This window comes from Manduca sexta, chromosome 8, assembly GCF_014839805.1.
Source record: "Manduca sexta isolate Smith_Timp_Sample1 chromosome 8, JHU_Msex_v1.0, whole genome shotgun sequence".
NCBI lineage: Eukaryota > Metazoa > Arthropoda > Insecta > Lepidoptera > Sphingidae > Manduca > Manduca sexta.
In genome coordinates this window covers 2373643-2392600 of record NC_051122.1, presented here as the reverse complement: position 1 = coordinate 2392600, position 18958 = coordinate 2373643, and the positions used below count along the sequence as shown (strand labels likewise).

At 36.9% G+C, this 18958-nt stretch overlaps 3 protein-coding genes across 3 annotated transcripts; 1 reads left to right on the top strand and 2 right to left on the bottom strand.

Annotated features, from left to right (window-relative positions):
* Positions 1-6369: 6369 nt before the first annotated feature.
* LOC115445956 (retinol dehydrogenase 13-like) lies at positions 6370-9643 on the bottom strand. The gene has a single exon (XM_030172477.2). It carries the CDS (start codon positions 8460-8462, stop codon positions 7494-7496), a length of 969 nt encoding a protein of 322 aa, XP_030028337.2. The 5' UTR covers positions 8463-9643; the 3' UTR covers positions 6370-7493.
* Positions 9644-11585: 1942 nt separating this feature from the next.
* LOC115445962 (retinol dehydrogenase 11) lies at positions 11586-13136 on the bottom strand. The gene has a single exon (XM_030172485.2). It carries the CDS (start codon positions 13096-13098, stop codon positions 12205-12207), a length of 894 nt encoding a protein of 297 aa, XP_030028345.2. The 5' UTR covers positions 13099-13136; the 3' UTR covers positions 11586-12204.
* A 2343-nt stretch (positions 13137-15479) lies between these two features.
* On the top strand, positions 15480-18946 carry LOC115445963. The gene is made up of 4 exons (XM_030172486.2): positions 15480-16089; positions 16370-16522; positions 18007-18147; positions 18750-18946. The coding sequence occupies exons 1-4, from the start codon at positions 16030-16032 to the stop codon at positions 18918-18920; spliced, it is 525 nt and encodes a 174-aa protein (XP_030028346.1). The 5' UTR covers positions 15480-16029; the 3' UTR covers positions 18921-18946.
* Positions 18947-18958: the final 12 nt, after the last annotated feature.

The window sequence follows — 18958 nt, the reverse complement described above, 5'->3', positions numbered from 1 at the left end:
GGTCGGAACCATGAGAGTAAGGAAGACGTGACCACGATAATAAGGAAGCTAAAGAGGGAGAGCAAAAAGAGATGTCAACATAACTGGGTTGAATATTGGGCGGAGTGCGGCGAGTAGGGGACCCATCATTTAACACACATAGGTCAAATTCGTCTAGGAGATCCAAAAGTCTGTTACTGAAAGAGTCATTATTTGGAGCACCCCAGATCTGGTTGTGGCAATTGAAATCACCCATTAATAATATAGGAGGGGAAACAGAAGATAAAAATCTACGTAACGTGGGAATAACCGAGTTATCCCGTCTCGAAATATATACAGAAATAAAAGAAATATTATTAAAACGAAGACACACCAATTGAATGAGATTGCTATTATTTACAACTAAATTTTGATTAAAAGTTAAATTATTTTTTATTAAGAGAGCTGCACCGCCCCACCCATCACTTCTATCGTCTCGTAACAATACATACCCGGGAATTCGATATGAAGAATGTGGTCTTAACCACGTCTCGGAAATAGCACAAATAAATGGTTTATATTTATTTAAAATAAAAGAGAGGTCGGTTTTATTTTTAATTAAACTTCTACAATTCCACTGAAGAACTAGGTCCATGTTTTAAGTAATTAAAAATAGAAAGAGTAATCGTTTGAATAATATTACAGGCAACGTGGTTCGGTAGATTAGAGTCAGTTATAACTTTAATTAGAGAGGATATTAAATTTTGAATAGAATTAGGTAACAAATCTTCTTTCGATGCATGTTCAATGGAGGAATCACATTTTTCTTTGTTGCTACTCAGTGCACAACCGTTAGGAGAGGAAAATTCGAAAGATTTTAACAATTCTCTATGCGCCTTTCGGTCAAAGGATTTGGGAAGCGAAGGTCTTGAAGGGGTTTAAGAAGGACTGTTTTACGATAGGACTTAGAGGCAGAGGATTGACTGTCATATACGTGAGATGAAGAAGGGGTTAAATGCGGAGATGGATTAGGAGAGGATGATAATACGTTGGCATAAGACTTTTGTGTCGAAGGAAAATTTGACATTGCTTCTTGATAAGAAACATTGTGGGAAGACATAAATTTTTAATATTTGCTTGCCTATTATGCTCCACGCAGGTTTTATTAATTGCGAAATGATGCCCTGCACAAAAATGCAAAGAGCATCAGAATCCTCCACAGTGCAAGAATCTCCAGAGTGATTTTCTGTGCATTTATAACATCTGGGTTTAGATCTGCACTGTGCACGAGTGTGCCCAAACCTACAGCAATTATAACATTGGATGGTTGGATATACATATTGTTCAACGTGTAACAGTGTATAGCAGCAATATATTTCTTTAGGCAGCACTTGGCCGTCAAAAGTAATGACGACAGTTTGGGTAGGAACCCAACTAGAACCTTCAGGGGAAGAAATTTTCCTACTAAGCCTACGAGTTTTGATTATACTACCCGATTCAGGGGGGGAGTTGAACTAATTCAATTATTTCATTTTGCGTCCACTCAATAGGTATTCCTCTAATCAAACCAATGCGGGAAATGTTATGAGAGGGATATAAACTTTATATTTATTTAAAGAAAAATTGGATTATCAATAAATTTGTTCGCATCATTAGCCGTTTTAAACGTTACAGAAAGTCTATTGCGCCCAATTTTTTTAATGCCGTCCTGCAAAACACTAGTTAATTTGTTTTTATAAAGGAAAGCGCCAAACTTGATAGGGTGTAATGTGGCCCCGTTTGTAGGGGGGAGGATTCAGCTAACTCCACGTAAACAATAAAGGGACCACAATCACTACTTGAGTACCTTGACCTTGTGAGCGGAAGAACTTGACCTTGAGGCTGAGAAGGGAAGTATCCATATTGGAAGAACCTGAAGATGAAGCATTCGGAGATTTATCTTTATTAATAATTAATGTATCTTCACTTAAATTTGAATTTGATAAAGCTTTTGTAAATGTAATGCTGAATTATTAGACGACCTTTTTTCTTTAAAATTGGACTGTCTTTTTTAATTATTTTTAAAATATTTATTTTATTTGAATTAACTTGAGGAAGGCTAGGGGCGGCTGAGGTAACATAAGATGCTACATATGAGGCCGTAGAAGGAGATGGAGACGGGGAGGGAGTAAAACCTTTCTGGTTTCCAATGTTACTAAGCGTCGCATTATGAGCAGCTTGAAAATATTTTTTACCAGCATCTGGTGGAGGATCGGGCTCCGGCCTACGATCATTAACATCAAACTCCATCCTTTAAACACAATTAACAATTAACGGATGTCAACAAACACACGACAAAACACTGAACGAGCCACAAACAAAACTTACCACAATGAAAACAACAAAACAATTATTATATATTTAATTTACATATATATACTTATATAACACTCAATTAAAAAAAATAATATATAGTAGTAGTAACACTTAAAAAAAAACTTAAAAACTTATTTTTATTTAATTATCTCTCAACATAACCTAAAAAGTCATGAATGACGCACGGTAGTTGAATCGTTAACCTGCTTGAGATTCTTGGTAAGGTTGTCTAAGATCCAACAAAAGAACCTCCAATAGTAAATTCGGTATTTCAGTAATAATTCAGTATTTCGGCAGTCAGCTGATCGACCGCACGTACACACTAGTAGTTGCGATACCTGCTTACCGCCTACGGTTCTCAATCTGTGTGCACTTTCGAATCTACTACAAATTATGTCGTTTTCGTGCAGTCGTTGTGGAATTGAGTTTAGAGATGGCGTGCTTTGTTCAACATGTCAACTTCGGTTTGACTTTCCTTGTGCTGGTATCACAGAAGGTGGATGGCGCAAGCTCGGTGATAGGAAATTGACCTGGAAGTGCAGCACTTGTAAGTCATCGGCAGCAGCAAGTCCACGTTCGTCGTCCAAGGGTCTTTCTACCAGTGATCTTGACGGTATTCTGTCTGAACTCAAACATTTATCGGCCCAAATGGCATCACTACCTATCATAATTGAAAATATAAAGGCGATTCAGTCTGAATTGGCTGACTTGAAATCGATGAAGACCGAACTATTATCCGTCAAGACTAATTTAGAATGCATGAAATCTTCTATTGAATTCGCCCATAATTCTTTGGATGTGCTAACAAGCAAAACATCGAAAGTTGAACTTGAGGTGGAAGGTTTGATGAAGATGGAGACCGAGATGTTTTCTTTAAGGAACAGGTTCAAAGAGTTGGAGAGCTACAGACGTGAATGTGAGCAAAGATCACGTATGAATAATATCGAGTTTAAGGGAGTACCTGAGGCTAAGACTGAAAACCTAATTGAAATAGTGTCGAGAATTGGTGAACTTATTGCATTCAAAATTCCTAAGGAGCAGATCAACTATATTGTGAGGGTCCCGATGCGAGGTAACAACCGCAGTAAGAACATAATATGTTCCGTTCACAGCCGCTATATTAAGGATGATTTTGTAGCTGCCGCTAAGAAACACAAAGCCATCTTATCCTCTAATATTGGACTACAAGGTGACACAAGGATATTCGTCAATGACCATCTTACGTTGGACAATAAGTTGTTACTGAACAAAACCAAATCGGTTGCCAAGGAGCAGGGTTTTGCTTATGTGTGGGTAAAAAGTTGCAAAATACTTATACGAAAAAACTCAACTTCCCCTATCTTGGCCATCAAAACAGAAGAGGATTTAAAAACTCATTCATTAATTAGAATAGTCCATTGCCTGTTTTACATTACTAATGTTCAGCTTTATTATATCTACGCACCACACAGTTTGAGAAACAACTGTATTTTTTGCCCCGGTTTTTTGTGCGCTCGCAGTCCTTTTGTTTTCTTATCGCATTGGGTCGATCGTTCCGCTTTGTGTCGTAATTACAAGTTTAATTTGTATTGTCTCTTATTTAGGGTTTCAATTTGCTTGATTGTTCTGCTTCTGATGCTTCACATACACGTTTTTTTTATTTGCTACCGTTCCATTTTTTTATATGATTGTATTGAATGCCTGCTATGATTTAATTTACAATGCTCATTAATGTTTACTATCAAAATGTTCGTGGGCTGCGGACGAAGACACACATGTTTTATAAGAATTTACTGTCTAATTGTTTCGATGTTATTTTGCTTCGACTGGAGACATGGCTTGCGGATGGTTTAGAGGACAGTGAATTGTTTGATAACCGTTACATTATTTGGAGACGTGACCGGAATTATTGTCAAACTAACCAGTCTCGGGGCGGAGGAGGTGCTTATTGCTGTAAGGCGTGACCTTCCAGCAGAAGTTTGCAGTGATTGGTGTTCACCAGCTGAGGATTTGTGGGTAACGCTAACCCTCCGACACAAAAATCCTAATATATCATATAAAATGCACCTATGTGTTGTTTATATTTGCCCTGAAAACCTCGGTTTCTCAATGGCCGATCAACTAGCCAATTTCTCAGACAATTTAATTAAGATTGTCTTAAATCATCCTGCTGATAAATTTGTGGTTTTGGTGACTTCAATTTGCCGCACATAAACTGGGTCCCGGCAGATGATAGCATCTCTCTGTATCCTGTTAACATCTATGGTCATGTCCAGGGCGACTTCTTTGTCAATCTCAATGCATGTAACTTGTTTCAATACAATTCCTATACTAATTGTAATAATAGGATCTTAGACCTAATTTTCTCTAACAATGATATAAATGTAACAAGTTGCATTGACCCACTTGTTCCCGAAGATCCACACCATAAAGCATTATGCGCCGTGGTTGACTTTGTTCAACTTCATATGCTTACCGAAAATCCACGTGTGAAGTTTTTATATAATTTAGCAGATTTTGATGCAATTTGCACGGAATTAGATAAAGTTAATTGGCTGCAAGAATTTGGTGCGTTGACCTTTGAGGAGTCCTTAACCTTCTTTTATGACGTCCTCTACAAATTACGCGACTCATATATTCCTACCAAAACTATTGTTCCCAAATATAAGTACCCTATTTGGTACAAAAGCCCTCTAATTAAAATTTTAAAAGAAAAACTAAATACCACAGTAAATTCAGAAAATATGGTAATGTCTCCGATTATCAGTCTTTTGTTCTATTACGTGAAAGAGCCAAGATTCTTGAAAATGAGATGTTCGTAAAATATATCTCACTTATCGAAAATAACATTCGTAAGAACCCCAAGGCGTTTTGGTCCTTCGTTAAATCCAAGAAGCAGTCACATTGTTATCCTTCTGTTATAAAATATGGAGATCGGTCCTCTGAGGATGGAGTGGAGATCTGTAATCTGTTTGGTGATTACTTTCACTCAAATTTTCTCTCATGTTCGTCAGGCACTTACGATATCAATGAGTCTGCCAATGTTTGTGCAGATTTACCATCAATTGAAGTGCGTGAACTTGAGGTGTACAGACTGCTTAAATTTATCGACTCCAATAAATCGGCGGGCCCTGATGGCATTCCTTCATCTTTCATTGTTAAATGTGCGAAAAGTCTCAGTGTTCCTCTCACAATATTATACCGCCGGTCACTTGATCTTGGCGTGGTGCCGAGCATATGGAAATGCGCACTTATTACGCCTATTCATAAAAAGGAGCAAAAACTCTGTTGAAAATTATAGACCGATTTCGAAGCTTTGTTTATTCGCAAAATTTTAGAAAAATTGTTTATCAACAACTCTACAGTGCTCTCAAACATAGCTTTAGCGATTATCAACATGGTTTTCTAAAAGGGCGTTCCACCACTTCAAACTTGATTCTGTGCAATGACTTCTTAACACATCACATGTCTCGATGTGGTCAGGTGGATGTTATATACACGGACTTTAGTAAGGCCTTCGATCGTATTGACCACAAAATTCTACTGCATAAATTACTATCCCTGGGAATTAGAGGTAACCTTTATAGATGGTTTTCGTCATACGTTGAGAACAGGTGTCAAACTGTTGTTCTGAACGGTTTTTCTTCGAAAGCAATGTTTATTCCGTCAGGGGTTCCGCAGGGGTCCTTGTTGGGGCCACTGCTGTTCATTATATTCATTAATGACATATCTCACAGCTTTATTCATTCCAAAATATTATTATATGCGGACGACATGAAAATACTTTGCCCAATTGGCTCAGTTGCAGACTCCCTTCGTCTCCAGGACGACCTTGACAGATTTCAAAGTTATTGCTATATCAATAAGCTAGATCTCAATGCCAGTAAGTGCTACATTTGTTCTTACACACGGAAGCATACACCATAACTTCATAACTACTTCTTGTTAAACACCACTGTATCACGTGTGAACTCTATAAGAGACCTTGGAGTTACTTTTGACACCAAACTGTTGTTCGATGCTCATGTTGAGAACATAGTTAGGAAGGCCTCCATGGCACTTGGTCTCGTTTTAGACTGTGCTCAGAATTTAGTGACATCAAGACACTCAAAATAATTTATTGTTCTTTCGTCCGCAGCCACCTTGAATATGCCTCGCAAGTGTGGAACCCTATATATGATGTTTACATTAACCAAATTGAAAAAATACAAAAAAAATTTATACGATATTTGCAATACCGCTCAGGCAATTATTTTAATGACTATTTTACTCGATGTAAGAAATTTCATATTCTTCCATTGCAGGAGCGTAGGCGAATAGCCGATCTAGCATATCTTCTCAATATTCTCAATAGCACGGTTGATAGCCCTGAACTATTAAGCAAAATCGGACTGCGCACACCTTGTACTACGGTTAGAAAACCGAACCTCTTGTATGTTCCATTTGCTAAATCAGCATATCGGCAGAACTCGTACCTAATAAGAGCGTGCAGATCATTCAATGATGTTTCCTCTAATGTTGATATTGATCTCTTTAACTTCAACTGTACTAAATTAAAGAAAACTTTGTGCAATGCATTTTTTCACATATCGTAATGTACATTTAAAATATGTAGGTCTCTAGGCTGGTTATCTGCCTATTATTGTTCTATATTATTGTATTGTATTTGTGAAAACTTTTAATTGACCTTTATCTTTTTTGTTATATTTACTACTTTTTGTTATGCTAGTTGTAAGTTTTCCTTAAATAAATAAATAAATAAATAAAAATAAATAAATTATATTGAAATAATCAACTAATAGTTGTCATTTTCGCGTAAACGTGTGAGGTCACACGTAATAAAAGTTATAGTAAAATATTAATATTCGCTGCTTATTACCTCATAAATACTGCGCGAAGTTTTACACTGTTGTTGCACAACCACACTAGTACATATTCTTAATTACACTTTAAAATAACATACTGCCATGCTTTCAGTTTTCTATTACGTGCCGTTCCTGATCTATCCTGTTTATTTTATAGGTCTATAGATCATGCAGACCCTAAATATTATTCACTGCACAACTGAATCTACAAAAATTGGGGAGAGGGTTTTGCCTAGTAAATATATATTTCAAACCAGTAAAAATGTAATTTGTACTATTATATCACGATTATCCACATACTAAAAGGCATGAAAACATTTACACTATAAATTCTGATCAGATAATACTATACAAGCGGGTTCTACTCCCAAAATTATTTTGTGCTCTCTCCCAATCTTCTTCTCTCGTGATCCTCACCAGTTTCTTAGATTCCTCCCAAACTCTTCTGGTCAGTATAGTGTCGTTTGCAAACCAAGAGCTGTAGAATTCCTTGCAATCTCTGAAGTGCTTTCCACTCTCCGTTTCAAATTTCGGGTCTACTGCTAAATACACCGACATTGTCGCCACTCTATGCAAGGGCCGACCGAAATGCAACAAAGCGGAGTTCAAAATATTCTTTAAAATATCGTTCTCGAAGTTTCTAAAGAATTCTGACTTGCCTAATCCTGGGTCCATGCTGTACACACTCACTCCACTATCTGCTGCGCGTTTGTTCATTTCCACTGAGAAGAGAACGTCAGCTAGCTTCGCATTGCAATAGTATCCAAAATTGGAGTATTTGTTTACATCATTCCATTTGTCGAAGTCTATGTGGCCTAAGATCAAAGCTAGAGATGATACGTTGACTATTCTGCTCGGTGCTGATCTCCTCATCAGCGGAAACAGAAGAAACGTTAGCAAAAACGATCCGAAGTAGTTCACTTGCATCATGAGTTGCAGACCGTCTTCTGTCAGCCTGTCCTGGAGTCCAATAGCTCCTATGTTGTTAATCAGGATGTCCAAGCGAGGTTCACTCCGCATTTCCCCAACAAAGTTCCTCACTGAAGTTAACGATGCCAAGTCCATCTGCCGCGCCACGACATTCTGGTTTCCAGAATCCATTATGATGTCTTGCTTAGCCCCAGCTAGTTTGGTTGCATTCCGACTGGCAATGATGACTTTCGCGCCACGTCTTGCTAAGTTTTTAGCAATTTCGAAGCCAGTGCCCGCTGTAGCGCCGGTGACGAGAGCTACCTTTCCATCTAACCGGATATCCGTGTCACAATCGCTAAAATCGTCCCTCCTATACATACTGTGTGTGTCCATTATAAAGTTACTTTTATTACTGAGACTGATTTATCATAAGCCCGGCAATGCGGAGGTGAGACCTCGGACAAGGTCTAATGTATAAGGTGAAGAAATACGCATACTAATAGCATAGAAATATTTAAGTACTTGTTACATAGTAGATTAATGTTAAGGTTGAGCATTTGTAAGTTTCATTCAGTTGATAGACAACTTGTATTTTAAATCTACAGAATGATATGATCTATCTTATTATTTATCTATAAATGTTATAAAGTCGTAAACTTTTCATGCCCGCACATTGTCTATTTTGGTAAATAATTTGTAATAATAATTTCTCTTTGCACAGATGTTATATTATGTGTAGCTATGTCATCAAATCGACTTACACATTCGGACTTAGTCACCGAGAGTTCCGTTAGTATCAATATTTTGTCGTCTTATTTGCCTACAGATCACTCAAACATAGTATAAAACCATTAACATCTTATATGCATAACGAATAAACGTGAATTAATGAGATGAATATTTCATTGATCATTGAATCAAATTTTATTTTGTGTAATATCACATTTCGTGAGCAAATCACGCGAGATATCGTATTTGTAACTAAATATACTGGTAGAGTAAGATCAAATATCTTTTTCCCACAGGGATGAAAATTGCCGACAAGTACAACATTACATCGGCAATGAAGGTCTTCAACAAATTTTGATCTGAGCAAGCTACGTCGCTAGATAGTGTTCGCATTTCGTGACTAGAATTAAATCTTGGTAGTTAACCTTCAATGAATATTTAATGATTTTTCTATATTTGTTGCAAAAATTCTATAATTCCATTATTTATATGCTTCTCATTTGTCCGTAGTCAAGAAACCCTCTTTTTCGCGTGGAAATCACTGTAAGATCCCGCATTAGTCCAAGGTACTAAGGCGGGTATGTTGCGGTTACCAGCATGTTATGCACGTTGGCGTACCAACTAAACCCCGCGGTAGCTTTCATCGAAGCAGGCGGCTCCTGGGTACCATAAAGCATTACCTCAGTTCTCTATAGAAACAACCTCTGCGGTATACTGTGTAAACAGTCCGCCGGTTAGTCAAGAAACCCTGCAGTAGATCAATGATTTACATGGGTAACCGTTCATAAACTGTTTTATATCCCCTTAGCTATATTAATTAACCAAACCCCATAATACCATTTTTTTTTTTTTTTTTTTGGTTTCGCGGAGAAAGTCCCTTATTACTACCGCCCAGCCTTCGTGGGGGGCGACTGAGCGGTTATGCTGGGGTAACCGTGCCTTACGGCCCGGCGTTGAGCCGCCCGGATTTGATGACGACCTTCGGGCGACCGCCGGGCCGAGTCCCTAACCCTATATACAACTTAAACCTATGCACGGCCTACCAGCTAAAACTCCGCGGTGGCCCTCTTCGGCGCATTAGGGACGGCTGCGGGCTTCCTCTTACGTTGAAGTGTCTAGTCTGCGACCGCAACCGCCCCTGCGCGGTGCCGCCTTGCGGCCCGTCTCCTATGGGGGGAGCTCAGAAGCCCCCGCGCACCGAAGGATGCCCTCGGCGTCTACGGCAGCGTGAGGCCAACTACACACACTGCTGTCCAACCCAGGGGTAAACCCCATAATACCACGGGAAAAATTGCATGAACATTCTGTTTATGTCGCATACAGGGCAATAACCGTTAGTTAATAACAGTGTACAATGCATGCGAATTAGAGCGTGAGATGTAACTGACCGGCGCGTCAGAATATCTTAATACGTACGAATGAAAATATTACATGTATTTTACGCACAATGCAATGAATGGAGACCACGTACCGATAAGCGCAACATTAAACATCCTCCTGCAATGTGGACAGACGATTTGATAAAGGTCGCAGAAATGCTGGATGCAGGCCGCTTTCCAGCCCCGGATCTTGAATTTTTTGGAGGCGGGGCAAAATCTGGATTTTGCAGCCCCCGACCACCTATATATTTACTTTTGTCATCATTATCATCATGATTACGCGCCCCGCGGGAAATAATTTATATGTGTAATGTACTGGATGTCTCAGTAGTCAAAGTTGCGTTAATTATAAGTTGTGTATTCGTCTGCCAAGTTTGAATTTGCCGCTCTCTAAATTCGCCGCCCAGGGCACGGGCCCTGGCTTGCCCCCCCCCCTTCAAACCGGAACACAACAGTGACTACACACGGCTGCTTGGCGGCAGAAACAGATATTGCGGCTCTACCTACCCCATAGTACCCCAGTTACTATTATTACATTACAAAGAACGTACTGCAGAAATAATGTCTCACAAAACAACGGGTAGAAGCAAATTTGCTGTTAAATTTCTTACAGGCGGTAAATGACAGCAGTGTATACGTTACCACTTTTTGACAATAATGGGGACCTTTCCAGAACTTAAACGTTATCTGAAGAATTTTCAGGGATAAATAGTAAATATGTAATTTAACATTTCATTCATAAATCGGGTATAATTGTAAAAAACATCCAAAATCAATAATCGCTGGCTCACTATTATAAGGTTTTATAATATATTTTTTCCAGAAATTAAATAACTGACTGACTTTACTGTATACTGATTGGATTTATTATATAATATGATTCTATGTCATTTTTAGGAAAAAATCCCAATACGCCCGAAAAGTAAGTAAAAGGGGAACCATAAATAATTATTTATTTAAAATTTTAACCAACATTAATATTTTACATTTACTGATGATAGATCTTTTATATGTGAGAGTGCGCCTGGGTAGGTAGAGCCGCAATATCTGTTTCTGCCGCCAAGCAGCCGTGTGTAGTCACTGTTGTGTTCCGGTTTCAAGGATATTGTAGCCAGTATAACTAACATAATAATATAATAAGAATTAACATCTCATTTCTGACGAAGGCGAGTGCAGTGGAATACCAATAAACGCTTTGTAATTCAAGTTGTTGGATGGTGTTTCTACTATTTATGGGCAGTCGTATTTCTTACCATCAGCTGAATGGCAAGATCGTCTCGTCATACAAAAGAAAAAAAAACAGATTTTTCCATCTTGTTATAACAGTCATATTACAAGGTCCTATGTTAATTTTTATATATGCTATATGGCGCGGTGCTAATAAGCAAAAAAAAAAAATCACGCAAAAAACAACATTGTAAACTTGTTATTTATTGAGTTAAAAAAACCTTTATACAATTACATTTGGATTTTTAGCTATACCATGTTATAAATTTTGTTACAGATCAATTTACTTATAAGAAATATATATTTTTAAATTCAAGTCCTGACGGAACTATAGATATAATGTTAATATATTAGTTTCGTCTTTAAATACTCTACGACAATTTAGTATAAAAACTTTCATAGTCATATTATGTAGGCAATAAACTGTTCGTAACAATGAAATTTATGCTCTAATTTCTAGACTTATTCCTCAGATTCTAAAAATTCTCTCCCTAGTAAAAAGCTACCTAGCTTGTGTTTGAATGCTATCTATATCATTTTATGTCGCAAATAGATGTTATTAAGCCGACGGAGCTGTGAGCTAAATTATTATTGAGTACCAGAAAATCTCAAGATTTCATTCAGATTAAAAAAAAAATAAACAACCTGCTTTCACTCCTCTTACAAGGAAAACGTTAAATACATTGTACAAAATGCGATAAATGATAATATTATATTATAATTTATACTAAATTCACGATAATGATACGACTTTTCTTAAGCGCAACAAAATTATATATAAGGGTTTCGGACCATTTCTATTACTTGTTTCCTAATTCCCAATCTTCTTCAGGGCTGATATGCACCAATTTTTTCGATTCTTCCCACAACTTCTTTGTCAAAACACCATCATTCACTAACCAATGACTGGGAAATTTGCCACAAAACTTATAATGTTCTCCACTAACCATCTCGAGGTTTGGCGCTGCTGCCAAATATCCCAATTGTCTCCCGACTTCCTCTTTGGGTTGTCCTATCAAACTGGCGATAATCCGCGACACATCTTGCAAGTATGAGGGTAAGCCAAAAAATACGTCCGTACCAGGCGCGATGAATGGATCAAAACTGTTTGCTGTGACTCCAGTACCTTTCAGACGCTTGGCTAACTCTGCATTGAACAAAACCATTGCTAATTTTGAAGAAGCAACCACTTGTATAGCTGTATGAGTGCCTACGTCGTTCCAATTGTTAAAATCTATAGATCCGATGTACATTGAAGCAGCTGATCCGTTTATTATGCGACTTGGAGCCGAAGCCTTCAACTTAGGCAGCATTAGAAACGTAAGTAGAAATGCTCCGAAGAAATTCACTTGCATAGTAAGATTTAGTTCGTCGGCTGTCAATCTGTCTGGTAATCCGATCGCTCCCGCATTATTTATTAACACATCAAGTCTTTCTTCACCATTCATATCATTAACGAAGCTTCTCACTGACTTCAAAGATCCTAGATCAAGTAATTTATACGCCACATTGTAGTTTCCACTCGTATTTACGATTTCGGCTTGTGCTTTCTGTAATTTTGTTTCATTGCGGCTTGCGATAACTACGCGTGCTCCACGTTTTGCTATATTTTTTGCGGCTTCAAGTCCAAGTCCTGAGCTGCCTCCAGTAACGACGACTACTTTCCCGTCTAGCCTCGTCGTGGTATCGCACATCGTAAGACAGCACGGGAACAAGCGCGAGATGCTACTGATAATTTATCAGGAAAACAAAACCCTTTGACCGATTGTACTCTTTTAAATTCAAGACAAAAAGTATAAGTGATACTACGGAATTTCGATGCAAACGCGCCTTATGATAAAACGTAAATAACTATCGAGATCTCTTAAAAACATCCGCTATCTGATTAACGGTAAATATTTTTGTAAAGTGTTACAAAATTAGTAGTTCAGGTCATGAACTGCATAATTCGATTCAAGTTTAGTCAAAAAAGGCGCCTTAGTAATAGAACTTGACGACAGATGAGTTATTTATATTAGAAATTCACACTTTTGAATAAAAAGACAACCTTTAAACAAAACTTGATTAATCAGGTTCAGTACATTTCTCGAAACAAATGACATTGCATTGTTAGTAACGGATTCCTCACGTCTAATGTAAATGTTGAAGGAAGCAGGAAAACATAGATGTCAGGACAATGACATTAGCAATGCATTGGAACATGCATACTGCATACATATAACCTGTATCTAAATTATGAGTGAACTTTTCAGGGTAACATCTGCCGTGTTTTGTTTTAAATCTCTGTACCTTGCTTTACACAGTTTCTTTCGAAAAAGGAGTAAGAATATATTTCATCGTCGCGTCGGTTGAAGACAGCTTTGTTTTGCTTTGTACCCAGAGACTGAGACCCTTGGCGTTCCTGGTTAACAGGAATGGCAGTGGTGGGTTTAAAGGCGGAAAGGGATAATAGCGGAATGTATAACCAAATTCAAGGTTTTTCCCGTCACCCATATTTAAAATGTGAAATATTATACGTAAAATGTGAATTGTAATTTGTAACCATAGTAGTATCTACTGCTAGGTGGTAATACTACTAGCATGTTAGTGACGAAATAAAAACTAGCTTGGAAAATACAACTAGGAAGTAATGATTCATAAATGAATGGGGCTTAAGTTATATTCCATTTATGTTGATGAAAAACTCAATGCCAATTACTCGAGTTAACCGTTGTTTATATTGAGATCTGTGCAAGTTTGCGATTAGTGCTCAATATCAAGTGCTACATACATTCTTGAACTACGATAAGTTATTGTGCATTCGAAACACTTAAAAAAGCGACCGCTTCCGTATAGCATATGCGTTACGGACCTCTCTGAGGTCCCGGGTCGGGCAGCGATTAAGTTTTTCTGATCCGTATAAGTCTGGAGGCAAGACTTTGTGTCCAATATGGCGATAAGCTCGCCCCCTATCACATTATGGGACGGAACACACATGGCATAAAGTCGATGCCCAGGTTGCAACTTTACCTACTGCCTGCCTTCGGGGATAATTGCGTCATGTGTCTTTATTTTTGTTTATAAAGGTTTTATCAAGCAGATAAAAATGTTTAGCATCTTCCGTGCGTAAAGACCTTGTTAGCCTTATCTGAACCAGCATCTGAGAGCGTAGTTGAGTGCTGGTCAAATATAAGCTCGTCACTACTCCTTTTCTACATTATTAGTTCTAAAAAACATTTTTATGTGATGATTTTCCGTGGTTAATCCGTTTCAATTATAATCTGCTACAGTTTAATTTAACGAGTAATTTTGACAGTAAGAAATAACAGCACACACACACTCACGCCTTTTATCCCCCAAGAGGTAGGCAGTGACGCAACAGGTGCACCCACTTTCTGATATGAGTAATCTAAACATTAAAATATTTGCTAAACAAGTTTAATTTGTGCACGGAAGCGGTTTGGCAGATGAGTTTATTTTTAAGTTAAATGTAAACAAGGTAAATTGCCTGCAAGCCTATATACCTACACGATAGGTACCTATAAAGTTTATTGAAAGTAATGTCAATCTACGAGACATTTTGTTTTATTTTCATTAACCTACTATGAGTTAATAAGTTATAATTGTTTGTCATTAAATTGCGAATTATTAATACGATCACTAATTATACTATGTTGATTTTTAAATGTACCATGTCTTATTGTATATTAGGATATCTCATGTAAGGAGAGTCTACAAAATAAAAATGATATTAGAAGCTACATATCAACTAAAATGGAAACTAATTATGTCATCAACTAAAGTCGACAGATTTCATATAACAAGGCCTAGTTTGGTCAATGTACAATTGTATTGATAATAATGATGATGCTACGATAATTATAGTTGTAGAGTTATTCTGTTCTAGTCATAATTTGTAATTACGTAATAAGTCTATATGCGAGATTTCGGTAGCCATCTTGGTTATTTGCCTGAGTAACCTTGGGCGGTTTAATGCGTTGAAAAGCCTTTTTTTAAAAGACCAAAGGCTAATATTTTGATTTTTACGTTGTAGGCTGTAGTAGGGTTTGTAGTAGGGTTGTAACAGACTCAGTCGAAACCATAAAATTATGAGATGTAATATCTAAAACGTCTGAAGATTGCAGTACAATAATACGTATTCAGTAGTATAGTTTTGGAATTCAAAGTCCCAAGTTGGTGGTATTTCACATTTCCTAGAGAGAGAGAGAGAGAGATAGAGGGAAAGAAAGAGAGAGATGTTATGAGTATTTTTACGCGCTAAATGAGTGTAGAATATTAGTTGGATTTATTTACATCAATGTACTCTTTTTTCCATAAAATGAATATCGATCAGAAGGTCGGTACAGTTGCTACTGAGACGCTTATAACGTTATGAGCGAAATGATTTATTCGTCACCTTCAAAAGTCTTGATTGCTATATAAATTGTAGGATACTTCTAGAATGTTCTTACCGGTGTGTACAGAATCTCCCAACACATTAAGCTAACAACGATGATACATTATTTCAAATTATTATGCGGAAATAATTATCTGTTTGTCTAACTATTTCTATATTGGTAATTGTCATTTTGTATCAAAATCAAGAGTCACAAGGTTGTATAGAAAATTTATAGGAATAAACGCAAATGCACTTTAGAATTTGTATTTGTTTGATTATATTATTTTGTGTCGGGTACTTGTATGGTGTAAGTATGTTTATATACACGTATTTTTTGTTGTTTTTTATGACTGACAAAACACGATAGGGTTTTTAATCTATAGCAGTATAATAAACTAAAGGTTAGTTTAGCGTAACAAAAAAACAGAATTATATGTTTAGAAATATGATTTAACTTTTTATGACCATTTTTGCAGCCCGTTACATTTCCTAATAATCTATAATGCTTAATAATAAAGACGTACTCAATTATTATTATGCATAGTTAAGCTATACTTAACTACTTGATAAAAAAAAATTGTTCTCAGGATTTCCGCCAAGAACAAGCCAAGGTGAGAGTGTGCAATCCGAAATACATAAAGGACTGCATCGTGTTTACCGGTAGAAAGAGCCGGAAGGATAAAGTGTACCGCACCAACATGACTGGAACACTTCTTGTGCCCTTTGGGAATAACGTGTCGGTTTGTATTCTGAATTTGATCACCATTCTTTCTGGTTTCAATTAATTTACAAGTTGGATTATTCTAGAAGGTTCCAGAATGTATCGAAGAAACTCGAGAAATGTTTTCTGCTATATAAGTATTTGTTATAGGACTGAGCGGAGTGACTAGGTAACCCGAAAGCAGTTTGACTATAATCCGTATTAATTTTATCCAAGATTTTGAACTGCAAAGATCTTCATAGTGGCAGGTTTAATTTCATAAGTCTAAATAGTAATTACAACATCCTTCAAAAGGGTCCGGGTTTGCAGTATGCACAGTTTGGTGGCCAAAGTAAGTTTCATGGTGATTTCTTATGTTAACGTGAAATTTTGACGATGAACTTTTTTTCAGATATTTTATTATAATTTTCTCCCCATGTTTCGAAGACTGCAGCCTTGGTGGTCACTAAAACCAAGGTAAAACACGCCATAGTGGTTCACATAAGTCGAGTTCCGTGATTAGCCTGTGTATATTCGGTTTTAAACAGGCCAGCATAATAATATCGACTGATGAGGTATAAACACTCTTCAGTCGATGCACTGTCTCAGTTCGCTGACCAGTGTCCAGTTTGATCACTTCGCTATACCTGTACTTATAAAAAGCGATAGTTCCTACCCAGCCGGACTTGTAAGTATAATACGAGTGTCTTAAATACCATGAACTGAGTTTGACGTCATTAGTCGAAAATATCCGAGTCTACAACATTCAAGTGCACATTTAAATGTTAAAACTTAAACTAGTTAACTCAGTTTGTTGTTTTTAAAATATAATTTAAGATTGTAATCTACAAAGGGGAAATAATAGGGTTTATTTATAGAAATATCGTGTTGGTGTTTAATGTTAGTGCATCGTTTAGGGTCAGCACCTAAGGAGTTATACATACATAGGTTTAATGACTTCTATGTTTATGCGAATGTTAGACATTGAAATAAAAGTATTTAGGAATTTTATTGCGTTTATATAATTATTTTATTTCGACGTGACCATGACGGTAGTCTTCGAAACATCGGGTAAAAATAATATTAATATCCGCGATAAAGTCGGTAAATAGTTTAATTTCAATATACATAGGTAATTATTACCAATAAAATGTTATTTCTGAATAATATAATTTTTTGGATTTATATTAAAATTAAACATAGAAACAGCTGAACGGATTTGAATGAAATTTGGCACACGGGTTGACAATGTCTTGGACTAATACATAGGCTATTTTTATTCTGTTGATTTGGTCCAATGGGAAATCATGGATTTTTATAAGTTAAGTATATGGCACTAATGTTTACTGATGGATGACGATTTAGGAACGTTTGTGGCGGGAAATGCTTTTCAGTTCGGTTGAAACTGCGAGCCACACCTAGCCTTTTATACACTCACTAATAGTACCACTAATTCCTTGACTAAGCAGTTGATTTGACCATTTGATCAAGCTATTCTTGCCGATCTTGTTATTTTCGTTGCAGTTTGCGTTGACTTTTACAATGAAGTCCGGCGGTGATTTCCGCATAGTTGCTAAGGCGTGTGACACCGTCAAGTCTAAGTGGTCTCGCGAGTTCATGCAGCAGTTCACGAATATTCCACTTAGCAGATGTCCTTTTCCCCCAGTAAGTAATTGTTCGATTACCCGAAGGACACTCGGATATGAAAAATATAAAATATGATTATTCTTGTATCGAGAAACAAGCCGCTGGCTAATTATGACAAGGTTGTATTATATATATTTTTATACAAATTGAGCTATGTATATCCCAAGAATTTATTGTCTTTTATAATTTTTATGAAAATATGAAAATATATAATCTAATTTTCCCAACATAAAAAACGAACATAGAACCTTGTAATAATGAGCTAACGAATTTCTTTCGTTCTTGTTGTATTTTATTGTGTAATGGAGATCTTTAGATTTATTTGTCAGAATGGCGCCACGATTTGTAAGTAGGACCGCCATTTTGAATAATAGTGACGTAAGCAAGAATAGAATAAATTACATTAGTCTATGGTCCTACCACTTTCATTCATGCGACTGGTGAGCATAAAACTATCTACCCTCAATCGAAGATAATCACCAAGCATTGTAACTGTATTGTATACTTAATATATATAACATATCACAGTATTACTTATACTTTTAAAACGAATTATCCAAAAGTCGGCATTAGCAATTTCTTATATAGGCTTCCGATTTAAAATCCGGTAAAATGTACAGGGTACATATAAATACACGAACATGGAACTACCTCCGAAGAACATCCCGATTCCCCTGGCTGATGGTGACTACTATTTGAGGATGGAGCTGTTTATCACGGCCACCAAGGAACCCATAGTGGACATCCTGACGTTATTGCATTTCGATGACAGCAAACCACGCAAGGGATAAATAAATATTACTGAATTGTTTCTGTATTTTTATTTAAT

Bases quoted from the DNA above. Each gene is read 5' to 3' on its own strand.
- LOC115445956 (XM_030172477.2), bottom strand. From the start codon at position 8,462: ATGGACACACACAGTATGTATAGGAGGGACGATTTTAGCGATTGTGAC.
- LOC115445963 (XM_030172486.2), top strand. From the start codon at position 16,030: ATGCACTTTAGAATTTGTATTTGTTTGATTATATTATTTTGTGTCGGG. The intron at 16,523-18,006 runs GTTTGTATTCTG...TTTTCGTTGCAG, and splicing joins CCTTTGGGAATAACGTGTCG to TTTGCGTTGACTTTTACAAT. The intron at 18,148-18,749 runs GTAAGTAATTGT...TAAAATGTACAG, and splicing joins GCAGATGTCCTTTTCCCCCA to GGTACATATAAATACACGAA.
- LOC115445962 (XM_030172485.2), bottom strand. From the start codon at position 13,098: ATGTGCGATACCACGACGAGGCTAGACGGGAAAGTAGTCGTCGTTACT.